Source organism: Clinocottus analis, unplaced genomic scaffold (assembly GCF_023055335.1).
Source record: "Clinocottus analis isolate CAN_PGR_092001 unplaced genomic scaffold, fCliAna1.0.p SCAF_56, whole genome shotgun sequence".
Classification (NCBI taxonomy): domain Eukaryota; kingdom Metazoa; phylum Chordata; class Actinopteri; order Perciformes; family Cottidae; genus Clinocottus; species Clinocottus analis.
The window spans coordinates 267,664-289,276 of NW_027176214.1; the positions used below are offsets into that span (position 1 = coordinate 267,664).

The following is a 21,613-nucleotide window of genomic DNA, read 5'->3' on the forward strand; positions in this document are numbered from 1 at the left end:
TCTAAGGCTGAGCCCTACAGAGGAATCCCATCTCCTTACTCTATCTCTAAGGCTGAGCCCTACAGAGGAATCCCATCTCCTTACTCTATCTCTAAGGCTGAGCCCTACAGAGGAATCCCATCTCCTTACTCTTTCTCTAAGACAGAATCATTATTTTCGTCATTATTATTATCTTTTTGATTAATCTGATGAAGATTTATTTTGGTTATGTTTCATGAAGACAGGCCTCAGCATGCAGCAGGTGACGGGTGGATTTGGAAACACTCTGTAAGCTTTTTGATGTAAGAAGAACAAGTGTCTCCACCCAGACCTGGCATGAACTCATCCTCCTCCTCCTGAACTCGAGAACAGTATAAAAAACGAGCCGCTCGCTTCCCTCTTCACTCTCTTCTGAAGCAGAGCCTCCTCATCACCTCTCAGCATGTTCAGCACAAGAAGCAGCTTCAGGAGCTCCTCGGGTGGAGGCGGCGGTGGTTACAGCAGTAGCTCCATGTACGGTGGAGCAGGAGGCGGTCAGGTTAAGATCTCCAGGGGCTCCAGTGGTGGAGGAGGTGGCTATGGCTTCAGCTCCGGTGGAGGAGGAGGTGGAGGCTTCAGCTATGGTGGGAGCTATAGTGGAGGAGGAGGTGGAGGAGGCTTCAGCTTCTCCGCTGGAGGCGGTGGAGGCGGTGGAGGCGGTGGAGGCGGCGGTGGCGCAGACATCTCGGCCAATGAGAAGGCCACCATGCAGAACCTGAACGACCGCCTGGCCTCCTACCTGGAAAAGGTCCGCAACCTGGAGCTGGCCAACGGGGAGCTGGAGCTGAAGATCAGGCAGTTCCTGGAGAGCAAGACGTCACCATCCTCCAGAGACTACAGCGCCTACTACGTCACCATCGCAGATCTGCAGGGAAAGGTAGGCCACCATCATCCAAATGCCAGCGCGTGTAAGGAGGCGCTCCTCAGTAAGCAGAGAAGAGGCGTTTGTTTCTGTCAGCAGATCAAACAAAGCCCTCAAACTAAAGCGTTGCAGACGAGCTGGTTTCCTGTCGCTGGTTCGTCTTCGCCGATGGGGAACTTGAAAAGTAAACAAGGTTTCTCTCCTCTCTTTCCTCCCAGATCCAGGACGCCACCAGAGTCAACGGGGGCATCTACCTCTCCATCGACAACGCCAAGCTGGCCGCCGACGACTTCCGGCTCAAGTCAGTGAACCGATCCCTGAACCCTAAAGTTCTGTTTCACCTCCTGAAGCGTTCGCGGCTTCGGAAACCAACGCTTTGTCTTCGCTCCGCAGGTTCGAGAACGAGCTGGCCATGCGGCAGTCGGTGGAGGCCGACATCGCCGGTCTGAGGAGAGTCCTGGACGAGCTGACCATGAGCCGGTCCGACCTGGAGATGCAGATCGAGGGCCTGAAGGAGGAGCTGATCTTCCTCAAGAAGAACCACGAGGAGGAGCTGCTGGCCATGCGCGCTCAGATGACCGGCCAGGTGAACGTGGAGGTGGACGCCGCGCCGGGCGTTGACCTCAGCAAGGTCATCGACGAAGTCAGGGAGCAGTACGAAGCGTCCGCCGCCAAGAGCCGCAGAGAGCTGGAGGCCTGGTTCCAGACCAAGGTAAGACCTGAGCCGCCACCTGAGACGTCTCAGCAGCTATTATGGGATGGATGTTGGTGACACGCTCGGTGCTTTGTGTCCCCCACGCAGACGGAAGCCCTGAACAAAGAAGTCGCCGTCAGCGTTGAGGTCATCCAGACGTCCAAAACAGAGCTCACCGATCTGAAGCGGACTCTGCAGAGCCTGGAGATCGAGCTGCAGTCCCAGATGAGCATGGTGAGCGCCTCTCTGCTCGCGGCTCCTCTTCACGCCCACCAGGTCACAAGCTAACCTCCTCCGTCTCTCTGCAGAAAGCGTCCCTGGAGGCCCAGCTGGCCGACACCCAGAACCGCTACTCCATGCAGCTGTCGGGGTACCAGATGCAGGTGAGCTCCATGGAGGAGCAGCTGCTGCAGCTGAGGGCCGACCTGGAGAGGCAGGGGCAGGAGTACCAGATGCTGCTGGACATCAAGACCCGGCTGGAGATGGAGATCGCAGAGTACCGGAGGCTGCTGGACGGGGAGGGAGGCGGAGGCGGCAGCAGCAGCACCAGCAGCAGCTTCAGCAGCAGCGGCGGCGGTGGTGGTGGCAGCAGGTGAGACGACCACAAGGTTGTTTAGAGACATTGCCGGGTGGCGACCTGCAGTAATAACTGAAGAGATCGGCCATTGCTGCGTTAGTTTGTAGGGACTCAAGGATTCTCTCTCTCTCTCCTGCAGCTCCTCCAGCACCACCACCACCAAGGTCATCACAGTCGTAGAGGAGATCGTGGACGGGAAGGTGGTGAGCTCATCCACATCCTAGAGCCGGCGAGCTCCAGTAGGAGGCGCTCTCAAGGAAACAAACGTCACAATAAAAGTCTGCTGACAGCCTTTAAAATAAGAGATCATGTGTCTTCTGTTCTATTGAAGCATAGCGCTGCAGTTCCTCTGGTGGCCACTAGGGCCAGGTGAGTCAGACAAAATATCATCTTGAGTCAAAAGACAATAATAAACAATATATATAATAATAAAATTTAAAATACAAAACTTATTTATCCTTTTCTCAAGCTCTTTAACTTACAATAGTGTTCAATGTTTTATGAATTTCATTGATTGTTTAATATATAAATGCTTATTTTGAACATGAAACACTTCCATAAGTTCCTAATACGACGTCATTTAACTTCATAATAATATAAAACAGCCACAAAGGTTCAATAAACAAAGAGTCTCAGAATTCAACTGACGAGGATTTCCTGTCACGCATCATGTCATGTGACGAGGGACAACCAATCAGGTCGCTCTCAGGCTGCAGTCCACATGAGGAGGGCTAAGCTAACGCTACGGTAGTACTGAGGTGTAGTACAGTACTGAGTACTACACGTACCTCTGAGGTGTAGTACAGTAAAGGTAGAAAGTAGCAGAAAATGGAAATACTCAAGTAAAGTGCAGAGCATGACAGTACAGGTGATGGCTGCAGGAGCCTTCCTGTGCACACAGAGAAGCATTCGTGTGGTGACCCAGTTAGTGAGAGCTGTTATTACTTCATTACACATCCGGACTTAAATACTCATCATTAAACAAGGAAATGACCACGTTGAGACTAAATGTCTATATTAGTCCTAATAAGAACAACCGTGTTGGAAAATGTCTTTCTCTTTGAAAAAGAGTAGAAAGTAAACGTTTGAAAAGTTAACTACAACTCCCAGGGTGCATTTCTGCAAAACTGATAAGTTTACCTGCAGCTAACATCAGTTCACTTATTATTGAGTAAATTATATTTGAAAATCAGAAAGGAGAAAACCCGTGGCCTGCTGTGCTAGCTTCATTAGTTCTGTTAGCTCTGCTAGTTCTGTTAGCACCGTTAGCTTCATTAGTTCTGTTAGCTCTGCTAGTTCTGTTAGCACCGTTAGCTTCATTAGATCTGTTAGCTCCGTTAGCTTCATTAGATCTGTTAGCTCCGTTAGCTTCATTAGTTCTGTTAGCTCTGCTAGTTCTGTTAGCTCCGTTAGCTTCATTAGTTCTGTTAGCTTCATTAGTTCTGTGAGCTCTGCTAGCTCTGTTAGCTCCGTTAGCTTCATTAGTTCTGTTAGCTCCATTAGTTCTGTTAGCTCCTTTAGTTCTGTTAGCTCCATTAGTTCTGTTAGCTTCTTTAGTTCTGTTAGCTCCTTTAGTTCTATTAGCTCCATTAGTTCTGTTAGCTCCATTAGTTCTGTTAGCTCCGTTAGTTCTGTTAGCGTCTTTAGTTCTGTTAGCTCCTTTAGTTCTGTTAGCTCCGTTAGTTCTGTTAGCTCCATTAGTTCTGTTAGCTCCTTTAGTTCTGTTAGCTCCATTAGTTCTGTTAGCTCCTTTAGTTCTGTTAGCTTCTTTAGTTCTGTTAGCTCCATTAGTTCTGTTAGCTTCTTTAGTTCTGTTAGCTTCTTTAGTTCTGTTAGCTCCATTAGTTCTGTTAGCTTCTTTAGTTCTGTTAGCTTCTTTAGTTCTGTTAGCTCCATTAGTTCTGTTAGCTCCATTAGTTCTGTTAGCTTCTTTAGTTCTGTTAGCTCCATTAGTTCTGTTAGCTCCTTTAGGTCTGTTAGCTTCTTTAGTTCTGTTAGCTCCATTAGTTCTGTTAGCTTCTTTAGTTCTGTTAGCTCCATTAGTTCTGTTAGCTCCTTTAGTTCTGTTAGCTCCTTTAGTTCTGTTAGCTCCATTAGTTCTGTTAGCTCCATTAGTTCTGTTAGCTCCATTAGTTCTGTTAGCTTCTTTAGTTCTGTTAGCTTCTTTAGTTCTGTTAGCTCCATTAGTTCTGTTAGCTCCATTAGTTCTGTTAGCTCCATTAGTTCTGTTAGCTCCTTTAGGTCTGTTAGCTTCTTTAGTTCTGTTAGCTCCATTAGTTCTGTTAGCTTCTTTAGTTCTGTTAGCTTCTTTAGTTCTGTTAGCTCCATTAGTTCTGTTAGCTCCTTTAGTTCTGTTAGCTCCATTAGTTCTGTTAGCTCCATTAGTTCTGTTAGCTCCTTTAGGTCTGTTAGCTCCATTAGTTATGTTAGCTCCTTTAGTTCTGTTAGCTTCTTTAGTTCTGTTAGCTCCATTAGTTCTGTTAGCTCCTTTAGTTCTGTTAGCTCCTTTAGTTCTGTTAGCTCCTTTAGTTCTGTTAGCTCCATTAGTTATGTTAGCTCCTTTAGTTCTGTTAGCTCCATTAGTTCTGTAAATTCTGTTAGCTCTCTTAGCTTCTTTAGTTCTGTTAGCTCCATTAGTTCTGTTAGCTCCTTTAGTTCTGTTAGCTCCATTAGTTCTGTTAGCTCCATTAGTTCTGTTAGCTTCTTTAGTTCTGTTAGCTCCATTAGTTCTGTTAGCTTCTTTAGTTCTGTTAGCTTCTTTAGTTCTGTTAGCTCCTTTAGTTCTGTTAGCTCCATTAGTTATGTTAGCTTCTTTAGTTCTGTTAGCTTCTTTAGTTCTGTTAGCTCCATTAGTTCTGTTAGCTCCTTTAGTTCTGTTAGCTCCATTAGTTATGTTAGCTCCTTTAGTTCTGTTAGCTCCATTAGTTCTGTAAACTCTGTTAGCTCTCTTAGCTTCTTTAGCTCTCTTACTTCCTTTCACTCACTTCGCTCCATCAGATCCATTAAATCCGTTAGCTCTTTTAGCTTCTTTAGCTCAGTTTTTATTAATCTGCATTGTTATCTTCTTGTTTCTGCATCATTTAAATCTGATTATTGCAAAATAAGCACATTATTTTATGCTCATGGTTCATAAACCAGATTATTTCAGCCATTGTGAAACAGGAAGTCAATCAGATTCCCTGTATTGTAGATTATAATAACACAAAGAAGCGTTTACTTTAACTTTCCCAGCATTAATCTCTGATCACGTCTGTGGTTTGCACAGGAGGAGAGCTGGCCAGGTGACTCCCTCATGGAGTCTTTGCTGAGCACACAAGGGGTTTACCTCTGGAGCGGCTGTCAGAGTTATTCATGATCCTGCGCTTGTGGAGGTTAAAGGTTAAGCTGCAGAATGTGTCAGGACCCGTTTGTGCCGAGGCCGTCGGCATGTAGCTGCTGACAGGGGACTCAGACACACCTTAACCTTTTCAACAGGTGTCTCCTCCTCCTCCTCCTCCTCCTCCTCCTCCTCCTCCTCACCCTCCCCCCCTCCTCCTCCTGAACTCTTCGAACAGTATAAAAAACGAGCCGCTCGCTTCCCTCTTCACTCTCTTCTGAAGCAGAGCCTCCTCATCACCTCTCAGCATGTTCAGCACAAGAAACAGCAGCAGCAGCTTCAGGAGCTCCTCGGGTGGAGGCGGCGGTGGTTACAGCAGTAGCTCCATGTACGGTGGAGCAGGAGGCGGTCAGGTTAAGATCTCCAGGGGCTCCAGTGGTGGAGGAGGTGGCTATGGCTTCAGCTCCGGTGGAGGAGGAGGTGGAGGCTTCAGCTTCTCCGCTGGAGGCGGTGGAGGCGGCGGTGGCGCAGACATCTCGGCCAATGAGAAGGCCACCATGCAGAACCTGAACGACCGCCTGGCCTCCTACCTGGAAAAGGTCCGCAAGCTGGAGCTGGCCAACGGGGAGCTGGAGCTGAAGATCAGGCAGTTCCTGGACAGCAAGACGTCACCGTCCTCCAGAGACTACAGCGCCTACTACGTCACCATCGCAGATCTGCAGGGAAAGGTAGGCCACCATCATCCAAATGCCAGCGCGTGTAAGGAGGCGCTCCTCAGTAAGCAGAGAAGAGGCGTTTGTTTCTGTCAGCAGATCAAACAAAGCCCTCAAACTAAAGCGTTGCAGACGAGCTGGTTTCCTGTCGCTGGTTCGTCTTCGCCGATGGGGAACTTGAAAAGTAAACAAGGTTTCTCTCCTCTCTTTCCTCCCAGATCCAGGACGCCACCAGAGTCAACGGGGGCATCTACCTCTCCATCGACAACGCCAAGCTGGCCGCCGACGACTTCCGGCTCAAGTCAGTGAACCGATCCCTGAACCCTAAAGTTCTGTTTCACCTCCTGAAGCGTTCGCGGCTTCGGAAACCAACGCTTTGTCTTCGCTCCGCAGGTTCGAGAACGAGCTGGCCATGCGGCAGTCGGTGGAGGCCGACATCGCCGGTCTGAGGAGAGTCCTGGACGAGCTGACCATGAGCCGGTCCGACCTGGAGATGCAGATCGAGGGCCTGAAGGAGGAGCTGATCTTCCTCAAGAAGAACCACGAGGAGGAGCTGCTGGCCATGCGCGCTCAGATGACCGGCCAGGTGAACGTGGAGGTGGACGCCGCGCCGGGCGTTGACCTCAGCAAGGTCATCGACGAAGTCAGGGAGCAGTACGAAGCGTCCGCCGCCAAGAGCCGCAGAGAGCTGGAGGCCTGGTTCCAGACCAAGGTAAGACCTGAGCCGCCACCTGAGACGTCTCAGCAGCTATTATGGGATGGATGTTGGTGACACGCTCGGTGCTTTGTGTCCCCCACGCAGACGGAAGCCCTGAACAAAGAAGTCGCCGTCAGCGTTGAGGTCATCCAGACGTCCAAAACAGAGCTCACCGATCTGAAGCGGACTCTGCAGAGCCTGGAGATCGAGCTGCAGTCCCAGATGAGCATGGTGAGCGCCTCTCTGCTCGCGGCTCCTCTTCACGCCCACCAGGTCACAAGCTAACCTCCTCCGTCTCTCTGCAGAAAGCGTCCCTGGAGGCCCAGCTGGCCGACACCCAGAACCGCTACTCCATGCAGCTGTCGGGGTACCAGATGCAGGTGAGCTCCATGGAGGAGCAGCTGCTGCAGCTGAGGGCCGACCTGGAGAGGCAGGGGCAGGAGTACCAGATGCTGCTGGACATCAAGACCCGGCTGGAGATGGAGATCGCAGAGTACCGGAGGCTGCTGGACGGGGAGGGAGGCGGCAGCAGCTACGGCAGCAGCAGGTGAGACGACCACAGAGCCGATCCTCAGACCACCGTCTGACCACAAGCTCATCACGGTCACTTACTTTCTGTCATGAGATTCAGCCCCGGTTCTCTCTCTCCTGCAGCTCGTCCTCCACCAGCACCACCACCACCACCAAGGTCATCGTGGTCACAGAGGAGATCGTGGACGGGAAGGTGGTGAGCTCATCCACATCCTAGAGCCGGCGAGCTCCAGCAGGAGGCGCTCTCAAGGAAACAAACGTCACAATAAAAGTCTGCTGACAGCCTTTAAAATAAGAGATCATGTGTTGTGTCTTCTGTTCTAATGAAGCGTAGCGCTGCAGTTCCTCTGGTGGCCACTAGGGCCAGGTGAGTCCTGGTGGAGCTCAAAGAGGAGTTCATTGTTGGAAGTTTTCTAAAATATAGTTTCACAAAAAAAAAACAACTCAGTAAACAAAGCACAGAAACAACAAACAGACTAAGTATCTGTGTATAAATATACTACGAGTGCATACAAATACTATTAAATGTAAACCTCATGATTCAGACAAAATGTCATCTTGAGTCAAAAGACAATAATAAATAATATATTTAGTAATAAAATGTAAATAAAACAGAATACAATACTTGTTTATCCTTTTCTGGAGATCTTTAACTCAACTTAACTTCAACAGTCAGGACACAAAGCTTGTGCAGCGAGGTGATGATGCAACCGAGACTCCATTCAATCAAAATGTGAACAATAAAGTGAACAAGGAGGGAAATTATTGTTAGTTATAGTTTTAAATTATAATATTTTTCTGCCGTGAATAAACTTCATTTCAAACAGAACTCTTCCTGCTGTTCTGTGCTCGTTAAGTTGGTTTGATGTATGGTTCCAGTAAAGGAACCACGTGACTGAAGGCATGCGGCTCGCTTCCTTGTTCCAGCATGAAAACGCCCTGAAGCCGCCGCTCACCGCTGCAGAGCTGCAGAGATGCAGAGCTGCAGAGCTGCAGAGATGCAGAGATGCAGAGATGCAGAGCTGCAGAGATGCAGAGCTGCAGAGCTGCAGAGATGCAGAGCTGCAGAGATGCAGAGCTGCAGAGCTGCAGAGCTGCAGAGCTGCAGAGATGCAGAGCTGCAGAGCTGCAGAGCTGCAGAGCTGCAGAGCTGCAGAGCTGCAGAGATGCAGAGCTGCAGAGCTGCAGAGCTGCAGGTCAGACAGCTGACTGAATGGAAGCAATGCGCAGGAAAGCTGAATCTGTGCAGAGATACAGATCGTGCTTTAAAGGCACACGATGCATAAGAGAAGTTAGAAGTTAGAGAAGTCGGTCATGAGAAGACACATTCAAAGACGCTTTAGAAATTACATTTTAATTTTTGTAAAATGTTTTATTGATTAATATGTAAACATATTTATATAAATGTTGACCTGCTGAAATACAAATACGACTAAACTCCTTAATGCCACCATGAGTTAATGAAACAGAGCAAAAAGTCCATTTTGGATGCGCCTGTGGTACACCGTCAAGTGGAGAAAACATGACAAAGGGCCCTCTGAGGTGACCGTCAAGTGGAGAAAACATGACAAAGGGCCCTCTGAGGTGACCGTCAAGTGGAGAAAACATGACAAAGGGCCCTCTGAGGTGACCGTCAAGTGGAGAAAACATGACAAAGGGCCCTCTGAGGTGACCGTCAAGTGGAGAAAACATGACAAAGGGCCCTCTGAGGTGACCTTCAAGTGGAGAAAACATGACAAAGGGCCCTCTGAGGTGACCTTCAAGTGGAGAAAACATGACAAAGGGCCCTCTGAGGTGACCTTCAAGTGGAGAAAACATGACAAAAGGCCCTCTGAGGTGACCGTCAAGTGGAGAAAACATGACAAAGGGCCCTCTGAGGTGACCTTCAAGTGGAGAAAACATGACAAAGGGCCCTCTGAGGTGACCTTCAAGTGGAGAAAACATGACAAAAGGCCCTCTGAGGTGACCTACATACTAGTAAACCTTCTGGATGTTGGTGCTCCATCAAATGGATCTTGTTCACTTTAAACCGGGTTGTCAGATACTTACAACAAAGACTTTAGAACAAAGACTTCAGAACAAAGACTTCAGAACAAAGACTTTAGAACAAAGACTTCAGAACAAAGACTTCAGAACAAAGACTTCAGAACAAAGACTTCAGAACAAAGACTTTAGAACAAAGACTTCAGAACAAAGACTTCAGAACAAAGACTTTAGAACAAAGACTTTAGAACAAAGACTTCAGAACAAAGACTTCAGAACAAAGACTTCAGAACAAAGACTTCAGAACAAAGACTTTAGAACAAAGACTTCAGAACAAAGACTTCAGAACAAAGACTTTAGAACAAAGACTTCAGAACAAAGACTTCAGAACAAAGACTTTAGAACAAAGACTTCAGAACAAAGACTTCAGAACAAAGACTTTAGAACAAAGACTTCAGAACAAAGACTTCAGAACAAAGACTTTAGAACAAAGACTTCAGAACAAAGACTTCAGAACAAAGACTTTAGAACAAAGACTTTAGAACAAAGACTTCAGAACAAAGACTTCATGGAAACAAAATACTGCTCACTGATTGGTGTACTTGTTCCACTACTCAGGATCGTGGAGCTCTTCTGGATGTTGTGTTTTTATGGGTCTATTACTTGATTTTTGTCTGTATTTACTTGTGAGCAGTGCTGCTGTAAACCTGAAATTTCCCCACTGAGGGACTAATAAAAGATGATCTTATCTTAGGTCTCATACTCAAAACCAGATCCCTGTTTGAACAAAGGAAGTGACACAGAGCCTGATTGTTGCTGCCATGATGTCAGCTACGTGGTTGCTGCTTAGATGAGAATCCACTTACAAGAAAACACAATGGATCACATTGGTGGGGTTGTTGTGTGCATTTGTACACGTTTGTCTTCGTTTGTTCACATGAAACAACGCAATTAAGGTAAACAACATAAATAAGGTCAACAACTTAAATAAGGTGTGTTTCCTTCTAGTTTGGTCGCACAGTGTGAAACTAGAGTTGGCACAAAGGATTTCATTGTTTGCTTGCACAATAAGAGCCGGAGCTGCAGGGCCTAACACGACACCCTGGATCCAGATCAGCAGGTCTGGACCTGCAGAGAGGAATCTGTGCGACGCGTAGACGAGGGTCTGCAGAGCAGAACGTGAAGCCGATGAGAGAAGAGAAGATGTTTATTCATCCTAGATTCACCTGAAGGCAGGCTGGAGTCCTCTTCAGCAGAGCAAACAGAGGCTCTGTGTTGTGCAACAGACATGTACTTATCATTCCTGCTATGATTGGTTGCTCCGCTGGTCCTCGTCCTGCTGGTCCTCGTCCTGCTGGTCCTTTTCCCCGAGGGGGCCGGACCCTGAACCTGAACCCCTCCCTCACTTTCAGGTGGCATAAAAGAAGCCCGAGGCCAGCAGCGCTTCATTCTCTCCTCTCCGTCCAGAGCAGACTCCTGCAGCATGGCCTCCTACGCTCGCTCCGTCAACTTTTCCAGCGGAAGCCGCCTCGGCTCCACGAGGGCCCCCAGCGTGTACGCCGGTGCCGGAGGCAAGGGAGTCCGCATCTCCAGCGTGAGCGCTCCCAGGAGCTTCTCCTCTGCTGCCGCAGGGTTTTCTGCCGCCGGAGCCGCCGGCGGCTTCAACCTGTCCGATGCCATCGACATCTCCGACAACAAGAAGATGGCCATGCAGAACCTGAACGACCGGCTGGCCTCCTACCTGGACAAGGTGCGCAGCCTGGAGGCGGCCAACGGGGAGCTGGAGCTCAAGATCCGCCAGTTTCTGGAAAGCAAGACCAGACCCGAGGGCCACGACTGCACCGCCTTCACGGACGCCATCGGCGACATGCAGGACCAGGTGAGTCCGGCCTACAATTCTGAGCGCAGGTTTGTCTCTCTTTTCCAGGGAAGACTCAAAAATACATCCCCTCCGGCTCAAAGGCCCAGAGAGGCGGACAGGTGGGCCGTGGGGGATGTGTTGCCACACCCAAAACACACAGAGGCCACCTGAAGAGCAAACAGGCTTTGCATGAAGACTTCTGCAAACAAGAACCGCCAGAATAACAAGCACGGATGCTCCTTTAACATCAGCTGCCTCACAAACCAAAATAAAGGGTCCTTTATGTTTATGAGGAGACAAACCTGCAGGTTCAGGGCACATTAGAAGATTCTGATGATGAGATAAAACCTGCTTTGTGTTTCAGATACTCTTTGCAACCCGAACCAACGGATCCCTGTACCTGGCCATCGATAATGCCAAGCTGGCTGCGGAGGACTTCAGGGTCAAGTGAGTCTCTTTCCTTTGCAGGTGTTGTGCATCCCTTTCCCGGATAACTCCGCCATGCAGCTGCTTTAACGCTGCTGCCGGTCCGTCTGCAGGTTTGACAACGAGCTGAACATGCGCCAGTCGGTGGAGGCCGACATCTCCGGGCTCAAGAGGCTCCTGGACGACTTGACTCTGGGGAGGTCCGACCTGGAGATGCAGATCGAATCACTGAGGGAGGAGCTGATCCAGCTCAGGAAGAACCACGATGAGGTGGCTCATTAAAGCTCAATATGAATATCAGGACCATTTGTAAATGTTCCTCAAAGCATTTTTATGATGGAGGAGAAGTTGAGGAAACTTCAACCTTCAGTTCTTGTGATTTTGCAAAGAAAATGAGTTCAAACTACTATTTCTCTCTTGATGAAGCAGCTCAGTGGGTATTGTTCGTGAGTAAATTCAGCATGAAGTATTTATTGTGGATATTTTTCATCTCGTGCGAAACTGCATTAATAATTCATCAGATAATTCAAAAGGGAATTCAACCTTATATGAACAAGAAAAAACCCCTCCATTTTGTCTGAATAAACAATGAGCCATCGTCTTGACTCCTGTTTGATGTGCGTGCCCCTGCAGGACCTGCTGGCCATGCGGGCGCAGGTGGGCGGCCAGGTGAACGTGGAGGTGGACGCCGCCCCGCAGTAGGACATGTCCGTCATCATGGCCGAAGTCAGGGAGCAGTACGAAGCGTCCGCCATCAAGAGCCGCAGAGAGCTGGAGGTCTGGTTCCAGGCCAAGGTGAGCGAGGAGACCCCGGGTCGAGGTTGCTTCATGAACAGATTCATGTTGCTTCATGAGATTCTCTTCCTGTCTTCTCGGTTCTGTTCAGTCCGATGAACTCACTAAGGAAGTCGCCGTGAGCACAGAGAGTCTGCAGTCGTCTCGCTCAGCGGTCACAGAGAGCCAGCGCTCACTGCAGAACCTGCAGATCGAGCTGCAGGCGCAGCAGAGCATGGTCAGTGTGTTAGAGTGTGTGTTAGAGTGTGTTAACGCATGGTCAGTGTGTTAGAGTGTGTGTTAGAGTGTGTTAACGCATGGTCAGTGTGTTAGAGTGTGTGTTAGAGTGTGTTAACGCATGGTCAGTGTGTTAGAGTGTGTGTTAGAGTGTGGTAAAGCATGGTCAGTGTGTTAGTGTGTGTGTGTTAGCGTGTGTGTGTTAGAGTGTGTAAAAGCCGCTCACTGGGTTTCCTCTGCGCCGCAGAAAGCGTCTCTGGAAGGAACTCTGGCCGAGTGTCAGAGCCGCTACGCCGCCCTGCTGGCCGGCTTCCAGCATCACGTCACCTGCATGGAGGAGCAGCTGCTGCAGCTGAGGGCCGACCTGGAGAGGCAGGGGCAGGAGTACCAGGTGCTGCTGGACATCAAGACCCGGCTGGAGATGGAGATCGCAGAGTACCGGAGGCTGCTGGACGGGGAGCTGTACAGGTGAGCGGACCGGTCCTTACTGGGACTGTACAGGTGAGCGGACCGGTCCTTACTGGGTCCACTGGGAGGCAGAGCAGTGGAACATAAACATCTAACAGGTGCAACATGCAAAAATACCTATAATCTATTTAATACTATTAGTTTAGTAATCATGATTATTAATATAGTAAGTATGAGTATTAATATAGTAATTATGAGTACTAGTATAGTAATTATGAGTACTAATATAGTGATTATGAGTAGTAATATAGTAATTATGAGTAGTAATATAGTAATCATGAGTACTAATATAGTAATTATGAGTAGTAATATAGTAATTATGAGTACTAATATAGTAATTATGAGTATTAATATAGTAATCATGAGTACTAATATAGTAATTATGAGTATTAATATAGTAAATTATGAGTACTAATATAGTAATTATGAGTATTAATATAGTAATTATGAGTACTAATATAGTAATTATGAGTATTAATATAGTAATTATGAGTACTAATATAGTAATTATGAGTATTAATATAGTAAATTATGAGTACTAATATAGTAATTATGAGTATTAATATAGTAATTATGAGTACTAATATAGTAATTATGAGTATTAATATAGTAAATTATGAGTACTAATATAGTAATTATGAGTATTAATATAGTAATTATGAGTACTAATATAGTAATTATGAGTATTAATATAGTAATTATGAGTACTAATATAGTAATTATGAGTATTAATATAGTAATTATGAGTACTAATATAGTAATTATGAGTATTAATATAGTAATTATGAGTACTAATATAGTAATTATGAGTATTAATATAGTAATTATGAGTACTAATATAGTAATTATGAGTATTAATATAGTAATTATGAGTACTAATATAGTAATTATGAGTACTAATATAGTAATTATGAGTATTAATAGTGCTCTTCTTCCTCAGCCCGTCCACGACCACGAAGAGCAAAGTGATGATCATCACCAAAGAGTACGTGGACGATGAAGAGGTCGTCTGCGACTGATGAAGAGCGCCGTCAGAAACACAAATAAAATACTTCTGATGAGCTGAAACACGTGTGTGTGTTTTCTGTGTATTTGTACCTTTAATCGCCATTAGCGTAGCTTAGCATCAGGGGGTCGGATATAAATGTGTTCATGTTTCATGCATCGTTGTGAGATGTAGCTTCAGGCCACAGACCCGCTCCCCTTAAGGGTCACATGACGAGAACACGGCCACATGGTGGCGCTGTTAGCAACATGGAGGGTCACATGACGAGAACACGGCCACATGGTGGCGCTGTTAGCAACATGGAGGGTCACATGACGAGAACACGGCCACATGGTGGCGCTGTTAGCAACATGGAGGGTCACATGATTGACGGCTGTTTGAAATCTGACGTCTGTAGACTTGATAGAGTTTGTAGAATTATTAATATTATTAATATTAACTCTGTAATTTATTTGAACAAAACCACTGTAATGAAACAGACGTACTCACGAGGAACAGTGGAACAGAGGAACGGAGGAACAGTGGAACAGAGGAACAGAGGAACGGAGGAACAGAGGAACAGAGGAACAGAGGAACAAAGGAACAGTGGAACAGTGGAACAAAGGAACAGTGGAACAGAGGAACGGAGGAACAGAGGAACAGAGGAACAAAGGAACAAAGGAACAGTGGAACAGAGGAACAGAGGAACAGAGGAACAGAGGAACAGTGGAACAGAGGAACAGAGGAACGGAGGAACAGAGGAACAGAGGAACAGAGGAACAAAGGAACAGTGGAACAGTGGAACAAAGGAACAGTGGAACAGAGGAACGGAGGAACAGAGGAACAGAGGAACAGAGGAACAAAGGAACAGTGGAACAGTGGAACAGAGGAACAGAGGAACAGAGGAACAGTGGAACAAAGGAACAAAGGAACAGTGGAACAGAGGAACGGAGGAACAGAGGAACAGAGGAACAGAGGAACAAAGGAACAGTGGAACAGTGGAACAAAGGAACAGTGGAACAGTGGAACAGAGGAACAGAGGAACAGAGGAACAGTGGAACAGTGGAACAGTGGAACAGTGGAACAAAGGAACAGAGGAACAGTGGAACGGAGGAACAGAGGAACAGTGGAACAGAGGAACGGAGGAACAAAGGAACAGAGGAACAAAGGAACAAAGGAACAAAGGAACAAAGGAACAAAGGAACAAAGGAACAGTGGAACAGTGGAACAGAGGAACAGAGGAACAGTGGAACAGTGGAACAGAGGAACAGAGGAACAAAGGAACAGAGGAACAAAGGAACAGAGGAACAGTGGAACAGTGGAACAGAGGAACAGAGGAACAGTGGAACAGTGGAACAGAGGAACAGAGGAACAAAGGAACAGAGGAACAGTGGAACAGTGGAACAGAGGAACAGAGGAACAGAGGAACAGAGGAACAGAGGAACAGTGGAACAAAGGAACAGAGGAACAAAGGAACAGTGGAACAAAGGAACAGAGGAACAGTGGAACAAAGGAACAGTGGAACAGTGGAACAGTGGAACAGAGGAACAGTGGAACAGTGGAACAGAGGAACAGAGGAACAGTGGAACAGAGGAACGGAGGAACAGAGGAACAGAGGAACAAAGGAACAAAGGAACAAAGGAACAGAGGAACAAAGGAACAAAGGAACAGTGGAACAGAGGAACAGAGGAACAGTGGAACAAAGGAACAGAGGAACAGTGGAACAGTGGAACAGAGGAACAGAGGAACAGAGGAACAAAGGAACAGAGGAACAGTGGAACAAAGGAACAGAGGAACAAAGGAACAGTGGAACAAAGGAACAGAGGAACAGTGGAACAAAGGAACAGTGGAACAGTGGAACAGTGGAACAGAGGAACAGTGGAACAGTGGAACAGAGGAACAGAGGAACAGAGGAACAGAGGAACAAAGGAACAGAGGAACAGTGGAACAAAGGAACAGAGGAACAAAGGAACAGTGGAACAAAGGAACAGAGGAACAGTGGAACAAAGGAACAGTGGAACAGTGGAACAGTGGAACAGAGGAACAGTGGAACAGTGGAACAGAGGAACAGAGGAACAGTGGAACAGAGGAACGGAGGAACAGAGGAACAGAGGAACAAAGGAACAAAGGAACAGTGGAACAGTGGAACAGAGGAACAGAGGAACAGTGGAACAGTGGAACAGAGGAACAGAGGAACAAAGGAACAGAGGAACAGTGGAACAGTGGAACAGAGGAACAGAGGAACAGAGGAACAAAGGAACAGAGGAACAGTGGAACAAAGGAACAGAGGAACAAAGGAACAGTGGAACAAAGGAACAGAGGAACAGTGGAACAAAGGAACAGTGGAACAGAGGAACAGTGGAACAGTGGAACAGAGGAACAGAGGAACAGTGGAACAGAGGAACGGAGGAACAGAGGAACAGAGGAACAAAGGAACAAAGGAACAGTGGAACAGTGGAACAGAGGAACAGAGGAACAGTGGAACAGTGGAACAGAGGAACAGAGGAACAAAGGAACAGAGGAACAGTGGAACAGTGGAACAGAGGAACAGAGGAACAGAGGAACAAAGGAACAGAGGAACAGTGGAACAAAGGAACAGAGGAACAAAGGAACAGTGGAACAAAGGAACAGAGGAACAGTGGAACAAAGGAACAGTGGAACAGTGGAACAGTGGAACAGAGGAACAGTGGAACAGTGGAACAGAGGAACAGTGGAACAGTGGAACAGAGGAACAAAGGAACAGAGGAACAGTGGAACAAAGGAACAGTGGAACAAAGGAACAAAGGAACAGAGGAACAGAGGAACAAAGGAACAAAGGAACAGTGGAACAAAGGAACAGAGGAACAGAGGAACAGTGGAACAAAGGAACAAAGGAACAGTGGAACAAAGGAACAGAGGAACAGAGGAACAAAGGAACAGTGGAACAGTGGAACAGTGGAACAAAGGAACAGTGGAACAAAGGAACAGAGGAACAGAGGAACAAAGGAACAGTGGAACAAAGGAACAGTGGAACAGTGGAACAGAGGAACAGTGGAACAGTGGAACAGTGGAACAGAGGAACAGTGGAACAAAGGAACAGAGGAACAGAGGAACAAAGGAACAGTGGAACAGTGGAACAGTGGAACAAAGGAACAGTGGAACAAAGGAACAGAGGAACAGTGGAACAGAGGAACAGAGGAACAGAGGAACAGTGGAACAGTGGAACAGAGGAACAGAGGAACAGAGGAACAGAGGAACAGTGGAACAGAGGAACAGTGGAACAGTGGAACAGTGGAACAGAGGAACAGAGGAACAGAGGAACAGAGGAACAGTGGAACAGAGGAACAGAGGAACAGTGGAACAGTGGAACAGAGGAACAGTGGAACAGTGGAACAGTGGAACAGAGGAACAGTGGAACAGTGGGACAGTGGAACAGAGGAACAGAGGAACAGTGGAACAGTGGAACAGAGGAACAGAGGAACAGTGGAACAGTGGAACAGAGGAACAGTGGAACAGTGGAACAGAGGAACAGTGGAACAGAGGAACAGTGGAACAGTGGAACAGAGGAACAGAGGAACAGTGGAACAGAGGAACAGTGGAACAGTGGAACAGAGGAACAGAGGAACAGAGGAACAAAGGAACAGAGGAACAGTGGAACAAAGGAACAAAGGAACAGTGGAACAAAGGAACAGAGGAACAGAGGAACAAAGGAACAGTGGAACAGTGGAACAGTGGAACAGTGGAACAAAGGAACAGTGGAACAAAGGAACAGAGGAACAGTGGAACAAAGGAACAGAGGAACAGAGGAACAGAGGAACAGTGGAACAAAGGAACAGTGGAACAAAGGAACAGAGGAACAGAGGAACAGAGGAACAAAGGAACAAAGGAACAGTGGAACAAAGGAACAAAGGAACAAAGGAACAGTGGAACAAAGGAACAGAGGAGCAGAGGAACAAAGGAACAGTGGAACAGTGGAACAGTGGAACAGTGGAACAAAGGAACAGTGGAACAAAGGAACAGAGGAACAGTGGAACAAAGGAACAGAGGAACAGAGGAACAGAGGAACAGAGGAACAGTGGAACAGAGGAACAGAGGAACAGTGGAACAGAGGAACAGTGGAACAAAGGAACAGTGGAACAGTGGAACAAAGGAACAGTGGAACAGAGGAACAGAGGAACAGTGGAACAGAGGAACAGAGGAACAGAGGAACAGAGGAACAGTGGAACAAAGGAACAGTGGAACAGAGGAACAGTGGAACAGTGGAACAGAGGAACAGTGGAACAGTGGAACAGTGGAACAGAGGAACAGTGGAACAGTGGAACAGTGGAACAGAGGAACAGTGGAACAGAGGAACAGTGGAACAAAGGAACAGTGGAACAGAGGAACAGTGGAACAGTGGAACAGAGGAACAGAGGAACAGTGGAACAGTGGAACAGAGGAACAGTGGAACAGTGGAACAGAGGAACAGTGGAACAAAGGAACAGTGGAACAGTGGAACAGAGGAACAGTGGAACAGTGGAACAGAGGAACAGAGGAACAGAGGAACAGTGGAACAGAGGAACAGAGGAACAGTGGAACAGTGGGACAGTGGAACAGAGGAACAGTGGAACAGTGGAACAGAGGAACAGTGGAACAGTGGAACAGTGGAACAAAGGAACAGTGGAACAGTGGAACAGAGGAACAGTGGAACAGTGGAACAGAGGAACAGTGGAACAGTGGAACAGTGGAACAGAGGAACAGTGGAACAGAGGAACAGTGGAACAGTGGAACAGTGGAACAGAGGAACAGAGGAACAGTGGAACAGTGGAACAGTGGAACAGAGGAACAGTGGAACAGAGGAACAGTGGAACAGTGGAACAGTGGAACAGAGGAACAGTGGAACAGTGGAACAGAGGAACAGTGGAACAGAGGAACAGTGGAACAAAGGAACAGTGGAACAGAGGAACAGTGGAACAGTGGAACAGAGGAACAGAGGAACAGTGGAACAGTGGAACAGTGGAACAGAGGAACAGTGGAACAGTGGAACAGAGGAACAGTGGAACAGTGGAACAGTGGAACAAAGGAACAGTGGAACAGTGGAACAGAGGAACAGTGGAACAGTGGAACAGAGGAACAGAGGAACAGAGGAACAAAGGAACAGTGGAACAAAGGAACAGAGGAACAGTGGAACAAAGGAACAGAGGAACAGTGGAACAGAGGAACAGTGGAACAGAGGAACAGAGGAACAGAGGAACAGAGGAACAGTGGAACAAAGGAACAGTGGAACAGAGGAACAGAGGAACAGTGGAACAGTGGAACAGTGGAACAGAGGAACAGTGGAACAGTGGAACAGAGGAACAGAGGAACAGTGGAACAGAGGAACAGTGGAACAGTGGAACAGTGCAACAGAGGAACAGTGGAACAGTTGAACAGAGGAACAGTGCAACAGACGAACAGTGGAACAGTGGAACAGAGGAACAGAGGAACAGTGGAACAGTGGAACAGTGGAACAGAGGAACAAAGGAACAGAGGAACAGTGGAACAGTGGAACAGAGGAACAGTGGGACAGAGGAACAGTGGGACAGAGGAACAGTGGAACAGAGGAACAGAGGAACAGTGGAACAGTGGAACAGTGGAACAGAGGAACAGAGGAACAGAGGAACAGTGGAACAGTGGAACAGAGGAACAGTGGAACAGAGGAACAGAGGAACAGAGGAACAGTGGAACAGTGGAACAGAGGAACAGTGGGACAGAGGAACAGTGGAACAAAGGAACAGTGGAACAGAGGAACAGTGGAACAGAGGAACAGTGGAACAGAGGAACAGAGGAACAGAGGAACAGAGGAACAGAGGAACAGAGGAACAAAGGAACAGAGGAACAAAGGAACAGTGGAACAGTGGAACAAAGGAACAGAGGAACAGTGGAACAGAGGAACAGTGGAACAGAGGAACAGAGGAACAGAGGAACAGAGGAACAGTGGAACAAAGGAACAGTGGAACAGAGGAACAGAGGAACAGTGGAACAGAGGAACAGTGGAACAGTGGAACAGTGGAACAGAGGAACAGTGGAACAGTGGAACAGAGGAACAGAGGAACAGTGGAACAGAGGAACAGTGGAACAAAGGAACAGTGCAACAGAGGAACAGTGGAACAGTGGAACAGAGGAACAGAGGAACAGACGAACAGTGGAACAGAGGAACAGTGGAACAGTGGAACAGTGGAACAGAGGAACAAAGGAACAGAGGAACAGTGGAACAGTGGAACAGAGGAACAGTGGGACAGAGGAACAGTGGGACAGAGGAACAGTGGAACAGAGGAACAGAGGAACAGTGGAACAGTGGAACAGTGGAACAGTGGAACAGAGGAACAGAGGAACAGAGGAACAGTGGAACAGTGGAACAGAGGAACAGTGGAACAGAGGAACAGAGGAACAGAGGAACAGTGGAACAGTGGAACAGAGGAACAGTGGGACAGAGGAACAGTGGAACAAAGGAACAGTGGAACAGAGGAACAGTGGAACAGAGGAACAGTGGAACAGAGGAACAGAGGAACAGAGGAACAGAGGAACAGAGGAACAGTGGAACAGTGGAACAGAGGAACAGAGGAACAGAGGAACAGTGGAACAGAGGAACAGTGGAACAGAGGAACAGTGGAACAGTGGAACAGAGGAACAGAGGAACAGTGGAACAGTGGAACAGAGGAACAGTGGAACAGAGGAACAGTGGAACAAAGGAACAGTGGAACAGAGGAACAGTGGAACAGAGGAACAGAGGAACAGAGGAACAGTGGAACAGAGGAACAGTGGAACAGAGGAACAGTGGAACAGAGGAACAGTGGAACAGAGGAACAGTGGAACAGTGGAACAGAGGAACAGAGGAACAGAGGAACAGTGGAACAGTGTAACAGAGGAACAGTGTAACAGAGGAACAGTGTAACAGAGGAACAGAGGAACAGAGGAACAGTGGAACAGTGGAACAGAGGAACAGAGGAACAGTGGAACAGTGGAACAGAGGAACAGTGGAACAGTGGAACAGAGGAACAGAGGAACAGAGGAACAGTGGAACAGTGTAACAGAGGAACAGTGGAACAGTGTAACAGAGGAACAGTGGAACAGAGGAACAGAGGAACAGTGGAACAGAGGAACAGTGGAACAGAGGAACAGAGGAACAGTGGAACAGAGGAACAGAGGAACAGAGGAACAGTGGGACAGAGGAACAGAGGAACAGTGGAACAGTGGAACAGAGGAACAGTGGGACAGAGGAACAGAGGAACAGTGGAACAGTGGAACAGAGGAACAGTGGGACAGAGGAACAGAGGAACAGTGGAACAGAGGAACAGTGGAACAGTGGAACAAAGGAACAGTGGAACAGAGGAACAGTGGAACAGAGGAACAGTGGAACAGTGGAACAGAGGAACAGAGGAACAGTGGAACAGTGGAACAGAGGAACAGAGGAACAGTGGAACAGAGGAACAGAGGAACAGAGGAACAGAGGAACAGAGGAACAGAGGAACAG

At 47.7% G+C, this 21,613-nt stretch overlaps 2 protein-coding genes and 1 pseudogene across 2 annotated transcripts; all 3 read left to right on the forward strand.

Annotated features, from left to right (window-relative positions):
• The first annotated feature begins 400 nt into the window (after positions 1 to 400).
• On the forward strand, positions 401 to 2,453 carry LOC137803444 (keratin, type I cytoskeletal 13-like). Its single transcript, XM_068601902.1, has 6 exons — positions 401 to 895; positions 1,099 to 1,181; positions 1,274 to 1,592; positions 1,683 to 1,808; positions 1,883 to 2,166; positions 2,291 to 2,453. Exons 1-6 carry the CDS (start codon positions 422 to 424, stop codon positions 2,373 to 2,375), a joined length of 1,371 nt encoding a protein of 456 aa, XP_068458003.1. The 5' UTR covers positions 401 to 421; the 3' UTR covers positions 2,376 to 2,453.
• A 3,301-nt stretch (positions 2,454 to 5,754) lies between these two features.
• On the forward strand, positions 5,755 to 7,703 carry LOC137803447 (keratin, type I cytoskeletal 13-like). The gene is made up of 6 exons (XM_068601906.1): positions 5,755 to 6,195; positions 6,399 to 6,481; positions 6,574 to 6,892; positions 6,983 to 7,108; positions 7,183 to 7,424; positions 7,532 to 7,703. Exons 1-6 carry the CDS (start codon positions 5,776 to 5,778, stop codon positions 7,623 to 7,625), a joined length of 1,284 nt encoding a protein of 427 aa, XP_068458007.1. The 5' UTR covers positions 5,755 to 5,775; the 3' UTR covers positions 7,626 to 7,703.
• Positions 7,704 to 10,874: 3,171 nt separating this feature from the next.
• LOC137803453 (keratin, type I cytoskeletal 13-like) lies at positions 10,875 to 13,161 on the forward strand (annotated as a pseudogene).
• The last annotated feature ends 8,452 nt before the right edge of the window (positions 13,162 to 21,613 follow it).

What these genes read in the sequence shown, in the direction of transcription:
- LOC137803444 (XM_068601902.1), top strand. Translation starts at nt 422, where the DNA reads ATGTTCAGCACAAGAAGCAGCTTCAGGAGCTCCTCGGGTGGAGGCGGC. An exon ending in GCCGACGACTTCCGGCTCAA is followed by an intron (nt 1,182 to 1,273) that starts GTCAGTGAACCG and finishes TTCGCTCCGCAG; the next exon opens with GTTCGAGAACGAGCTGGCCA. An exon ending in TGCAGTCCCAGATGAGCATG is followed by an intron (nt 1,809 to 1,882) that starts GTGAGCGCCTCT and finishes GTCTCTCTGCAG; the next exon opens with AAAGCGTCCCTGGAGGCCCA.
- LOC137803447 (XM_068601906.1), top strand. Translation starts at nt 5,776, where the DNA reads ATGTTCAGCACAAGAAACAGCAGCAGCAGCTTCAGGAGCTCCTCGGGT. An exon ending in GCCGACGACTTCCGGCTCAA is followed by an intron (nt 6,482 to 6,573) that starts GTCAGTGAACCG and finishes TTCGCTCCGCAG; the next exon opens with GTTCGAGAACGAGCTGGCCA. An exon ending in AGCAGCTACGGCAGCAGCAG is followed by an intron (nt 7,425 to 7,531) that starts GTGAGACGACCA and finishes TCTCTCCTGCAG; the next exon opens with CTCGTCCTCCACCAGCACCA.